This window comes from Ambystoma mexicanum, chromosome 11 (genome assembly GCF_040938575.1).
Source record: "Ambystoma mexicanum isolate Mex_15411 chromosome 11, UKY_AmexF1_1, whole genome shotgun sequence".
Lineage (NCBI taxonomy): Eukaryota > Metazoa > Chordata > Amphibia > Caudata > Ambystomatidae > Ambystoma > Ambystoma mexicanum.
Window position 1 is genome coordinate 1393966183 of NC_090934.1, and position 12575 is coordinate 1393978757.

The following is a 12575-nucleotide window of genomic DNA, read 5'->3' on the forward strand; positions in this document are numbered from 1 at the left end:
GGCCTTATTTCACCACTAAAATCCAGGATATCCTGTCCTCTCTCAGCTGCTCCCCTCCCCCTCTCTCTCTCTCTCTCTCAGGCTCTCCTTGGCCCCCCTTTCACCCATCCTCCTCTCCTGTCACACCTGATGAGGTTTACAGACAAGTCCAGTCTATAAAAGTCTCATCCACACATGTGTCTCTGCCCCTCCAGTACCATTAAGGACAACATTGACTCTCTCGTTCCAGCCTTGGACAGATCTCTGCAACCACTCCTTTGCCACTGGAGTTTTCCCCTTTCCTCTCAAGCACTCCCTTGTCCACCCCCTGCTCAAAAACCTTTCTGCCGATCCCTTCATCCAGGCAAACTATCACCCAATTTCTATTTCTCCTTTCCTGGGCAAACTCCTGGAGAAATTAAATATCTCCCAGCTAACCCTCCACACTGAATCTGTTGGTTGTCTCCATGACCATCGGTCCGGCTTCAGAGCAGGCAGAGGCACGGAAACTGCTTCCCTGAACACCCCTGAAGATTTGCTCTCTAACCTTGACTATAAAACTCTCCCTCTGTCCTCATCCTCTGTGACCTTTCTTCTGCCTTTGATAAAGTGAACCACAACATCCTGATCACCAGTCTCCGAGATACCCTGGGCATCAAGGATCAGGCTTTGGCGTGGCTATCCTACTTCCTATTGGATCGACCTTCCCAGGTTGAGTCCTTCCTCTCCTCCATCACACTCTCTACATGTGGTGTTCCCCAGGTATCTATCCTCTCACCCTGGTTTTTCAATGTCTATCTGGGCCCCTTGGCCCGACTGATCTCTACCTTTTCTTCCAACTTTGTGTTATGCGGATGGCACACGGCTCTCTTTCAGGCTACCCTCGGCCTCTTCCTCCCTCATCCCCGACTGTCTTTCCGCTATTCAGGCATGGTGCGCGCCTCTAATGATCTCTGCCTGAATGCCAGTAAGAGAGATCCTTCTCATTGTGACCCTGCTCCTGCTTTTCCGCTTTCACTCTGGCCGGCCTCCCTTGGCCCTGCAACCTTAGAGTTATCTTAGACTCCACTCTCCTTCTCACCACACATCATGGATGTCTCCAAAAAGTCTCATTTCCAGCTGCACCTCCTGAGAGGTATTCTACCTTTTCGCACCTTCCCCCAGAAGCTCACTGTCGCCAAAGCCCTGGTTCTCTCTATGCTTGACTATTGCAACAGCCTTTCTCAGTCTTCCTAACTCTACCCTCCGCAACTATTTTTTAATTTTTTTTTTTATTTTTTATTGATATATGGTTATACAATTGACAACCTTTTATCAAGTTAAAGCAGATTAGAAACTTTTCCTTAGATTTTAAGTAACTGTCAAATTTCCTATCACGGTTTTTTCACACATGGATAGCTGCTTCTGTATAGTGATGGAGAATTTGACTACTTCAAGAGATACTGTTGTTTTTTTCGCCCGATTGAAGCATTTTCCACCATAGTTCTCTTGATTTGTATCCGTATTTGTTAATGATGGGAATCATGTGAACGGTTCTTTGTGGTGATAGAGCCGGGCAAATCATGAATAGATGATACAGATTCTCTGATGACTCAGGGTCTTGACAAAGTCTGCAATTCAGAGGGGTATCATGGATTCGTGGCCAGGCAGTTTCTCGTGTTTTAATTAGATTGAGCCGGAATCTAAAAAATTGATCTCTGAAATACCAGTGCGGAAACAGTCTTAGATATCTTGGTAAGGAATTTGGTCTTTTGCTGTCCTCCCACGGTTTCCCATAGGTCTTGCATGTTGACCATTCATTTTCGGTTCAGAACCAGTCATAGGAGTACAGTTTTTCTTTTACTTTGTCCGGGTTGTTGATTAGAGTATCCATTTGTTCTCCTGTAGCATCAAGTAGAAGTCGACATTCTGTTTGCCACTCGCTCAGAGTTGGATCAAATTCTTCCATGAGAGCTTTTTTTTTAGGCACTTAAATCCGCCTTTAGGATTAAGCTCCATGCATTTTCTGTAGAATGATAACATCTTCCATTTGGCAATCGCTAGCATGGAGGTTAGGCCTAGCTCTCTGCACATCGCCTGTATTGGAGTGCCTTTGGGAAGGCGAAGTATGTTTTTCCAAAAGTGGCCTTCTAGAACTGCCCAATTTTTGGCTTTAAAATTGAATGATGTTTCGGCGCCATAGGTAAGGATCGGAATTACCTTCGCTTTGTAGAATTTAATAATTGGAATCAGACTAAAGCCACAGTATCGTTTCAGGATAATTTTGCCTAGACCGGTCAGGTTCAGAACTTTTTTTCTTAGTGTTTGGAGCCGTGCAGCATCGATTCTGCTTGTGTTAACACAAACTCCTAGATATTTAAAGGATTGAACTACGGGGACTTTTATTCCGAGAAGAGACCAGTGCATTGTTTTAGTTCGTAACTGGCTCCTCTGAACACCAAAAGGTAGTATGGCCGATTTTTGTGGATTAATTGTAAGTCCATTGGTTTCCACATACTGTTGTAGGGTGTTTAATTGTCTTTGAAGACCGATTGGAGTTTGGTCTATGAGGACCACATCATCAGCATATACTAGGCGACTGACTTGGGTGTTTGCTATTGAAGGGGGAAAACATCTGATGTTTTTAGCTGCAGCATCCATGTCAGAAATGAAAAGGTTGAATATTTCAGAGGCCATCGGGCAGCCTTGTTTGACGCCTTTATTGGTTGGAATTGTCTCGGTTAATAGACCAGTTTTATTCAACCGAACACGGAGAGTAGTATGATGGTGAAATTCTTTAATGGGGTCTATGATTGAAACAGGACAGCCCCATTTTTCTAGTTTGGTCCATAGCTTTTGGCGTGAAATGCTATCAAACGCTTGAGTTAAGTCAACAAAAGCTATGTACTTCAGATCTTTTCTTCTCTCTGTGCGGCTTTTCAACAGATTTAGAATGAATATGTTAAGGGATGTCCCAATACCTTGAACAAAACCTAATTGCCATGGGTCGACATGGCCTGATGTAGTTGCCCAATTTCGCAAAGCTCGAAGTACAAGTGTGCCGAATACTTTGCCCATGGAATATAGCAGCGCTATGGGGCGATAATTGGATGGAATCTGTCGGTTGCCCTTTTTGTGAATGGGTACGATTATCGCTTCCTTCCAAGAGGTAGGAATTATTTGAGTTGATGTAATATAGTCGAACAGAATTGATAAAAGTTTCGCCCATTCTTCTGGATTTTCTTTAAGGGCAGCATTGCTGATTCCATCAGGGCCATGTGCATTGGATTTTGACAACTTCAAAATGACATTCTCGATGGTACTCACTGAGGTGTCTATTAAATGCCATTTCTCATTGACTTGTGCGGATGGCATATCTTCTTGTTCGTGATTGAACAGAGCCTTGAAATGAGAGATCCAAGCTGCAGGGTGTATAGGCGTTGTTATCAGGGAATTTTTATCTGTTTGTAATTGATTTAACTGTTTCCACATTTCTGCAGTGTTTGATGACTGTATGGTGCGCAGCATTTTCTCTGCATCATTGCGATCCAGTATCTTTTTATGTCGTTTTAGCCAATTCCGATATTGCTGACGCAGGAATTTTCTTCTAGTTACGGCTAGTGCAGAGTTGTCGCCCTTTAGGGTGTTTAGGCTTTTCCTCAGTGTTTTTTTTTTAAGGATGATTTGATGGTCAAAGGAGTGCCAATGTGTACTGGGGTTCAAATAGGAACATTTGCATTTTCTCTCGTAAGTTTTGAATAAGCTGAGATAGTTCAAAGGTTCTGTCTCTCTTGAAGAATACAGAAAATTTACAAGAGTGGTTGTGTTTTCAGTCAAAGATGGAAGTTTGTTAGATGGAATTTTGATGCGGTTTTTTTCCCACATTGATTTCAATCAACTTCATATTTGTGAATTTTGCATTATTTTGAATTGGTAGTAATTTGGCTGAAAGCAAATTATGATTACTGTTGTTCATGTGTATTACCACCATTTTATTTTCTGCCATAATCAGTTCCGATGAAATGTAAATGTAATCTAGTATGTGGCCACCATTGCCATGTTTCCTGGTGATATTAGCTGGGATGTCTCCAGTGGTATTGCCGTTTAATAGATTCAGTTTATGCGTATTCATAACGGTGTTCCACTGGTAACCTCTCTTTTCCGCTGATGTTAGAGTGAAGCTATCAATTGTTAAGAGGCCTGTGGATTCATCCCAACATTTCGAATTCAAATCACCACACATAATAAACCATGGGTCCACCCATTTTTCTATACAGTGCACTAACCATTTTTCTATTTGGTCCGGAAAATTCATGCTTGCGGCGGATGCGGGATTCCAATAAAGGTTAACAATTATGAGTGTTTTCCTTATTTGTTGGTCAGCAATTTTGATAGATCCTACTACAATGTGAATTAAAGGGGTTGGCATGATTTCTTTTACTATTGCAAAGTCAAATTGGTTATTAATAAGAACCAGTAGGCCTGACATTGGCCTACCAGTATTTCCTTTGATTTCTGGGTTGAGATGGCTTGAATAGCCTTCAACTATAGGCGGAGTATGCAACCAGGTCTCTTGAAAGCAAAAGATATCATGCATTTTAATTTGATTGGTTCCTTCTTGGAACAGATGACTGAAACCCCTTGTGTTCAATGAGGCTATTGTGAGGGGCGTGGGTGCTGACAAAGCCCCGTCCTATGGCATCTTGATTTTGTCTGCCACTAGTGCCATCAGCCATTTCCAATTTTCTTCAGTTCCAGCTGCTAAGGGTCTTGATTCCTGTTTGTTAGAAGACCTTTCGTGGCTACAGTCGTTTCTTGATTTTGGTGAAGGAGATTTCTTGCGCCTATAAGAGTTTCTTCGCTGATGTACATCATCTCTTTCTGACCTATGGCGGTCTGAGTAATGGAACAAATTTTTTTGCCAACCATTTTTGCAACTATTCCAAAACAGGACACAGACTTCTGATTGGCCTCAAGCCCAGGGACTGCATCTCTCCGGCTCGGAATTCCCAGCCCCCATTGGCTCCCAGTGGCCGCAGGGATCAAGTTCAAGACCCTCTGTATTGTCCACAAGGCCTTCTGAGGCTGTGGTCTGTACTATCTCCAACGCTCTCTTCCCAAGTACCTTCCTTCCAGAGCCCTCTGCTCGTCTACCTCCAATTCTCTTTGTGTGTCGCTTCTCCAAGAAGCGACTGGGTGGTAGATCTACTTCCTCTGCAGGAGCCTACCTCTGGAATGGCTTCCCTGCCACTCTCTGCCTTGAGCCGGACCTCCTCAATTTCCACAAGCTCCTCAAGACCTTCCTTTTATACTCTTCCTTTTCTCTGCCTCTCCCCTGCTAACCTTTCCCCACCTCCTTTTCTCACTGCTTCCCTCCGCTACCCTTCCTCCTGCTATTATGTTGACTGGCTGCCGGGTGCCCCTATGAGTCATATAGGGCATCTGCACCCCCCCCGACCCCACAACCCAGTTCCTAGCATTTGCCTTTGGGCCCTCCTGCAGTACCACCTGGCCCTCTTTGCACTTTCTGGGCATGTTCTCCTTGGAGGCCCTGCCTTCTTCACTTAACCCAGGGCACTGTTCCAGTAGGTGCACTTCTCCCCCATCCTTCCTCCTGCACTTCTTGTCTGCGCACTTCCACGAGCAAAATGATACTAGGCCTAGTAAGATAGTATGTTGTGTTCTCCCCTCTTTTCCCCCTGCCTGCCTGGTTGCGCCTTGAAACACTTGTGAATAGGCACATTATAAATAAACTATCAATCACTGATAACGCACCAGTGGAGCTGCACCCCCACTTCTCCTTCCTTCCTGAAAAACCAATCGACTGTCCTGGAAACCATCCAGTCTCTTAAACCCTCAAATTGTAAGGGAGATACCTGACCCCACTTGCATCAAAGCTCTGCGCCCCCAGCCTGACCCCAATCACAGACTGTTAACTCCACTGTTAACTCCTCCTGCGAAGTACCCATCAGCATCAAAGAAGCCTGGGACACCCCACTGCTAATAAACCCATCCCTTGACCCAAGCAGTTCCCACCAACAAGCCCATTACAACAGTGCCATTCCTGCTAAGAATTATAGGTCATTTTGCTTATCTCCAATCCCAATAATTTCTTGAACAGCATTCCCTCCTTGGTTCTAGACAGCTGGGCTTCTGTCCAAAACAGAGTGCCAAAACAGCATTCCTACACCTGAAAATGCAACTGGATAGTATCCGACACACCAGCAATCTTGCCATCCTCCTCCTCTTAGACTGGTCTGCCGCCTTTATCCTGGATATTACTTTTTCTGGACTTATTACCTTGGTTGGTCTGTTAAACCTTCACTTTGTTTCCCTCTGTACAAACACTGCAATACCCGTGGGTCTAGGCGTTATACAAATGTAAAAATATAGAAATTCTCAGAAAAGGAGGATTGCATCCAAGTTGCCTCTTTACTCTACTGGTTTGGTATTCAAAGTTAGCTGCTACTGCAAAATGTTCTCGAAGTGCCCCGGGGTTACCTTTACCTTCAGGCCAACTCACCGTTCTCCTTCGGCGTCTCTGTTTTTCTTCCATCGCCTGAAGCAAGCCTTCCGCGGTCTGACCATACATACCCTTGACAGCTCCCGAGTAGCTTCAGCTGTCTGCACAGCTATTCTCTGGATCTCCACGGGCTCAGAGGAGTCTCTGTATCCTCACGCACACCTAAGCAGCTCAGGTCGGGTTGGGAGCATGTCTTCCCCACAGCTGGACCTTTCCCCGCTGCCTTCCATCACTCTGCTTCCTGCTGCACGTACTCCATAAAACTGCACACCTTCTCTTCCTGAATCGGCTTCTGATGGTGCACTTTCTTCTGCTGCCTCTCTCTCCTGACTGCTTCTGCCTCTGATACTCCTTCCTCCAGCTGTGTCTCATTCACACATTTAAATGTCCTCCTGAAGTGCCTTGCTTCACAACAAATAGACCGTGCATTGGTTCCAATAGCACCTCTGATCTTTACTAACTCTTGGCCCCTCTTCCTCGTCTCCGTACCACAGGCATTCTGGAACCTGAAGTCCATAGTGTTTTTGGTTCCTTCAAATCCATTAAGCTCTGACTGCTTTGTGAACTGAATGTAATCAGAGACTGTATATAAATGGTTCGCGATTAAACCTTGAGGTTAGGACTTTTACCCAAGACAAAATCATGATAATTAGATGACGTCACATTGAATTCATGAACTCCCAAAGTAAAAACCTTATTCTGTCTGGATGACTTGTCATAAAAGGTTTTTTGGGTTGTTTTATAGGAGGGATTTGTGCAGCCATAACACATCATTAGGTATTTGGGAATTATAGGGTCCTCAGTCTCCTAAGACGACGAATACCGTGTCCCTCCCAAAGGAGTCAACACTTCCCCTTGACAGCCATCTCCTTCCATGTGGTCCTCCCTCATAATACAACCTCCAAGGTTAGGATCAGTTAGCGGCTGCCTGCCCCTGGCTACATGGGAGGAAATATTAGGTTGAGGTTTATTGATGACTCTGCAGGATTCATCACAGAATCTCCAGGCTTTTATTTCCACAGGTATATTCCAGACACTCCCAGGATATATGTCCTCACACCAGTTTCTTCTGCCCCAAATTCACTGAGTGGGCACCCACCTTTTTATTGCTGTATCAGAGAACGGGATGTGTGGTATCTCGAATGTTTAAGGCTTGAGAGTGAGGGGAGCATGAGATGGAATAAAGTGATGCACTGAACCTGGAGTATGTTCCTTTAGCGCCAGTTAGACGGGAATGAGGTATGGATTGCTGATGGGTGCAGCTAACATACTACTATTACTATTACTATTACAAATTAAATCCTATTCCGAGGCCCAGCTCATGTGTTCGGCGTGCGTGCTACATTGTAAATCACACTTTTCAAATATGGGCAAGTTGGGATTGATGCTCTGAGATGCAGATTTACTCATCTGCATTATTGATTACCCAGGCACTCGTTGCTGCATCTGGCCCCTCAAAACATATTAAAGAAAAACAAAGAAACAGCATAACAAATAGTATCCATCACAATGTAAGGCACTGCGCGTGTGGCACAATCTCCTCCGTGCCCCCAATAAGGATCAGAGTCTCCCAAGCTACACCCCACAAAAAGGGAAGGAATGCAACAACATAAAAGGCATTATAACAAAGGAGGCAGACCTGGTTTTGTAAATTTCTACGCCAACTTTTCTTGGATTTGAGGGATGAAAATGCATGTCATCATTTACCAATTGCTGCCATTATCAAATAGGTAATTGAAGGCATGAGCTTAACCAAGTGCTGAGAGTGTGGACGCTCTCGCACCTTCTGCAAATTAGCAAGCACCACATACAGTAATTCTTGACAGAGTAAAGCGTCCAAACATCAGAGACACGCACACAAATGCTGGCTGGGAATATGGAGCAGTGCCGGGAATCAAGAAAAGCAGAATGCAGGTTTTTTTTTTTTTATAAGTCCAAACAGTGAGCAGGGAAAGGGGAGCAGGCAATTTGCAAAACCAGTAGCACCATCAAGATTCCAAGCATGGACGGTAGGACATGAACCTGGGCATGTAGTACCAGACAGCATAAGAGGGATTGGCCTCAGACCTAGATGAGAGGGCAAGGCATGGAGGTCAGGGATTGGGAGCCAAAAGGAATTAAAGGTGGGAGTGAAACATTCTACTAAAAAAAAGTTGGGAGAAGTGCCTTAGGTATAGTCCATCTTTGAGGTCGCTTGATTCTGCAGTACGAGGTTACAACTTGTGTTTGGGTGATTTGGGGGGCGTTTCATTACAACAAAGCACACCTACCTATGAAACAATTGATGTAATCTTTCTTCATCTTATCCAGACCAATCTCCAGTAACATGCGGATGGGTGCCAGGCCAACGAGACTGACAGCCTCCATGTTGCCATGATAGGATTGCTGTATTAAGCGGCTAAGAGAACTGCTACTCCCTCTGTGAATCTGGAAAGAGAAAAATATCAAATAATTAAGTGGACGCAACTTCCAACACTTCCTTGGGTGAATGTGGCTAAATTGCATTAAATGCATGCGCGCACAAACACATACACAAACCAATGTTTATGGTCTGCAACATCATCTATTGTGGTGTCATCCACACTCTGGCATAGAAAACCAGAGAACCCTGAATGCTGCGCTAGGGGACAAGGCCAACTACCGAGGATGTTAAGTAGTGCAAATAGGAATATTTCTTTTTTAAAAGTCATGTGAATGAATTGAAACATTACTGCTCATCTCCGTTAGCGCATGCATCCTTTTCCTTTGCTTAAAAGTTCTACTTACTAACAATTTTTAGCAATAGACCTTGAGTTGCAAAATGCTTGCTGACACTCGCAAAACAGTGGCAGAATTGGTATACAATAGCAAACATACCGCTGATAACAGTTTGCACCAAATCAGAGGCCCTGCTGCCTTGCAGGGGTGTTTGAGTGACAAAGCTTGGGTCATTGATCACAGACCCAAAGCTTGAGTCATAGACCACAGAGACAATCTATGAAAAAGAAAGCGTGTTGCTACTCATGCTTATTTAGCTCAATTATAAGACATAATTCAAGTCCTTGTGTTCTTTTCAGGCAGGCACTCTTCATCATAGAAGTTTAACAGACAAGATTATTAGAGGTGGAGGGGGCGTGGCCAGGAAGAGCATGGCATCAGACTTGCCCCATGTGAGCTCCTTGGGCAATTTGGAGCACGCGACTGTGCCACACGCGCTTGATTTGGTGAACAACGGCGGAGGCTCACCTCAGGTGTCCCAGGAGGTGGTGGGCATTTACAATGGTTGCGGATGAGCCGGGCTGTGCTGATCCAGTCAGAGGATCACCGCTAGGCACCCAGGCTGATCCAAGATGGTGCTCCGCCCCACATAAGCACTAGGGCCCCCCTTTTCCAAGGGGCTTTGTAAGGAATATGGTACGGCTACCTCTCCTTCCTCCTCCTGTTGGATCTACGGTTGGAGCATTGGCGTGGCTGGGCACTGGTGATCGTGGTGGAGGCACTAGCGGAGCAGGCCTGCGGTCTACATTTGTGGTATGGTTTGTCCCTTGAGACTATCGTAATCTAACGACCATCGTAATGTCTGCGAAAATGCTTGAGAGGCAGGGGGGGGACAAGGGCGGAGATGTAGCCCTGATGCAGAACCATTATAAGTCACAGAGAACGGAACTGCTGGTGGAAGCCCAAGTCTATCCAGGCAGAGGATCCCTCAGTGCTTGCCACAATATCCAACCTCCTAGAAATCTTCAAGAAGGAAGTACATGGGATGGTGGGAGAGCTCGAATGAAAAGTGGATTCAGTAGATAAGCGAGTGAGCTTGACGGAGGACTGTATCAATGACTCGGAAAGCACCACGTACAAGGCTTCATATGAGGCATCGCAACTAACATCCCGGGTGGAGGAGCTGGAGGCCCAGCAGGCTACATTGCTTTTGAAACAGGGGGACTTGGTGAACAGGTCATGGAAGAATAACATTTGCCTCAGAGGTGTTTCTTTGCAGATCCTGGACACTGACCTCAGTCTATGTTGAGGACTTCAAATCCCAGTTAGTGGCCAACAGAAAAGGGTATTGAAATGGATAGACCCATAGAGTGTACTCCACTGCCCGGTTGCGTAACAAGTGGCTTCCTGATGTGCTCACCAGAGTTCAATGCTACAGTGTAAAGTAGGGAATCATTTTCACAGACAAGGCAACCATGGAAATTATTGTCAGGGGGTTGAAACTACTCTTGCTGCAGGACCTTGCACCATTGATACTGGCGAAGAGGATGGCCCTCCGTGAATTTACATTTTGGCTGAGAGAGTATGACATTCTTTATAGATGTGGCTTTCCCTGTGCAGTGATTTACAAACGTAATGGCGAACAGAAGACTGTTGCGTCCATGCAGAAGGCCAGGTTACTAATGAACCCTGCTTCCAGGCCTAATGGATCAGCCTGGTACCGATCTGAAGATCGCCTGTCCTGACAGGGGACTTGGACTAAGGCCAAGAGATCTCAAATGCACAGGAAGCTGGATGGGACAGGTGCAGGTCCTGCCCTGCCTGCTTAAAGGGTCCTTGAGGCCGGTTTTCTGTTTTAGTTGCGTGGAGAGTGAGTAACTGGGTGGGTGGAGGGGGCGGGCGGAGATGTGGATGTCAACAGGGTAAAACTGAACTACTGTTTTTCCTCTACCATTGGGGGAGCAGTGACTTGATGGGATCTTGCTTACTTAAAATTGGTGGTGGAGCAGGCAGTATGATTATGTTTATGAGTAAGAGTGGGGGGGGGGGGGGGTTTGCGGGCTGAGCCCATCCGGAATTGGCCGGAGGAAACGGCTGGATTGGTTGATTGTGACTGGGGATTAGGAGGGATTTGGGTGGTTGGGGATAGTGGTTTGATTTGTTTTCAGGGTTTTTTCAAGTATTCAGTGTATCTGTCTTTTTGCAACAATGCTGTTCTCTGGATGGTGGTGGGGGACTTGATCTACGGGTGTCATCTTGTTGTGAATTTCGTTCTCTGCCCACTGTGCCAGAATGATGGCTGTGAAAAATTATAAGCTAGTGACCCTGAATGCTCATAGGTTGAACTCCTCGGTCAAGAGGAGGTTGTTACTGAGAAGGCTTGAGGGGACCGAAGTGGGCACAGCTATGATTCAAGAAACTCATTGTCACAGAAGAACACTGGTTGCGGTGTAGGGCCTACCATGCACAATTGTATGCCTAGGCTGGCTCTAAAAAGGGGACACTGATTTTAATAGCGAGAGGCATTGCTTTTGTTAAAAGGGGCGTTTTGAGAGATCCTGGTTGACATACCTCCTGTGAAGGGCACATTGTTGGGTCATTGTGTTATGCTGGCCTCGCTGTATTTTCCGAATGATAATCAGCATGATTTCTTAGCGGCGGTCCTCCTGATTCTTGCAGCATTTGCAGAAGGTTGCCTAGTACTTGGGGGAGATTTTAATTTGGTGCCGGACTCCGGGATGGATAAGACACTCCCATCCTCCGACGCGGACTAGAAGAACTCCCTTGTTTTTTTGAGAGCCCGGCAGGAACTGGGTGTGTTCGATGTTTGGTGGTTTCTTGATGAAACAGATAGGAAATATAACCACTATTTGTATGTACACAGGAGGCACCTGAAGGACTGATCTTCTGTTCTCCGCTTACTTGGTTCCTTTTGTGTCGGGATCGGACATTGGTCGCAGGCTGTTCTCGGATCACTCCATAGTATTAGCCGAGCTGTGAATTAGTAGGGATAGCTCAGTGCTGAGGCATGAATGCAAACTTCATGATCCGCTTGAAGATCCGGTTCTTCATACAGAAATTGCAACGTCCATTGGTAATTATTTTGTTGTGGTGACCCCGGCCGGGATACTTTGGGGTGCTTGGAAGGTCGTTATAAGGGGCAAAGGTCATAAGGGGCGAATTTATCAGCCGGTCTGTGGCCAAATTTAAATCTAATAAGCAGGACAGAGAGCGCCTGGAGAGTGGGAAAAGTCCCATGCCCAATTGAAAACTGAAAGGGACTATAGACAATTGAGGTTGGCTAGCTTCAGTTTGGAGGCACTGATGGAGACTGACACCGCCACGTCCCTTATAAGCACAAAACTGTATTATTTACAGGGTAAAAAGGTCAATAAAC

General features: G+C 45.6%; 1 protein-coding gene across 3 annotated transcripts in view; it reads right to left on the bottom strand.

Moving 5' to 3' along the window:
• ZWILCH (zwilch kinetochore protein) overlaps positions 1-12575 on the bottom strand; it is a 613634-nt gene that overhangs the window by 121830 nt on the left and 479229 nt on the right. For all 3 annotated transcript variants that reach the window (XR_011279846.1, XM_069625009.1, XM_069625010.1), the window contains one exon: positions 8752-8908. Coding sequence is in view for 2 of the 3 variants with exons in the window: in XM_069625009.1 (XP_069481110.1) it covers positions 8752-8908 (157 nt within the window). In the remaining variant the exon portion in view is untranslated. The remainder of the gene's footprint in view (positions 1-8751; positions 8909-12575) is intronic.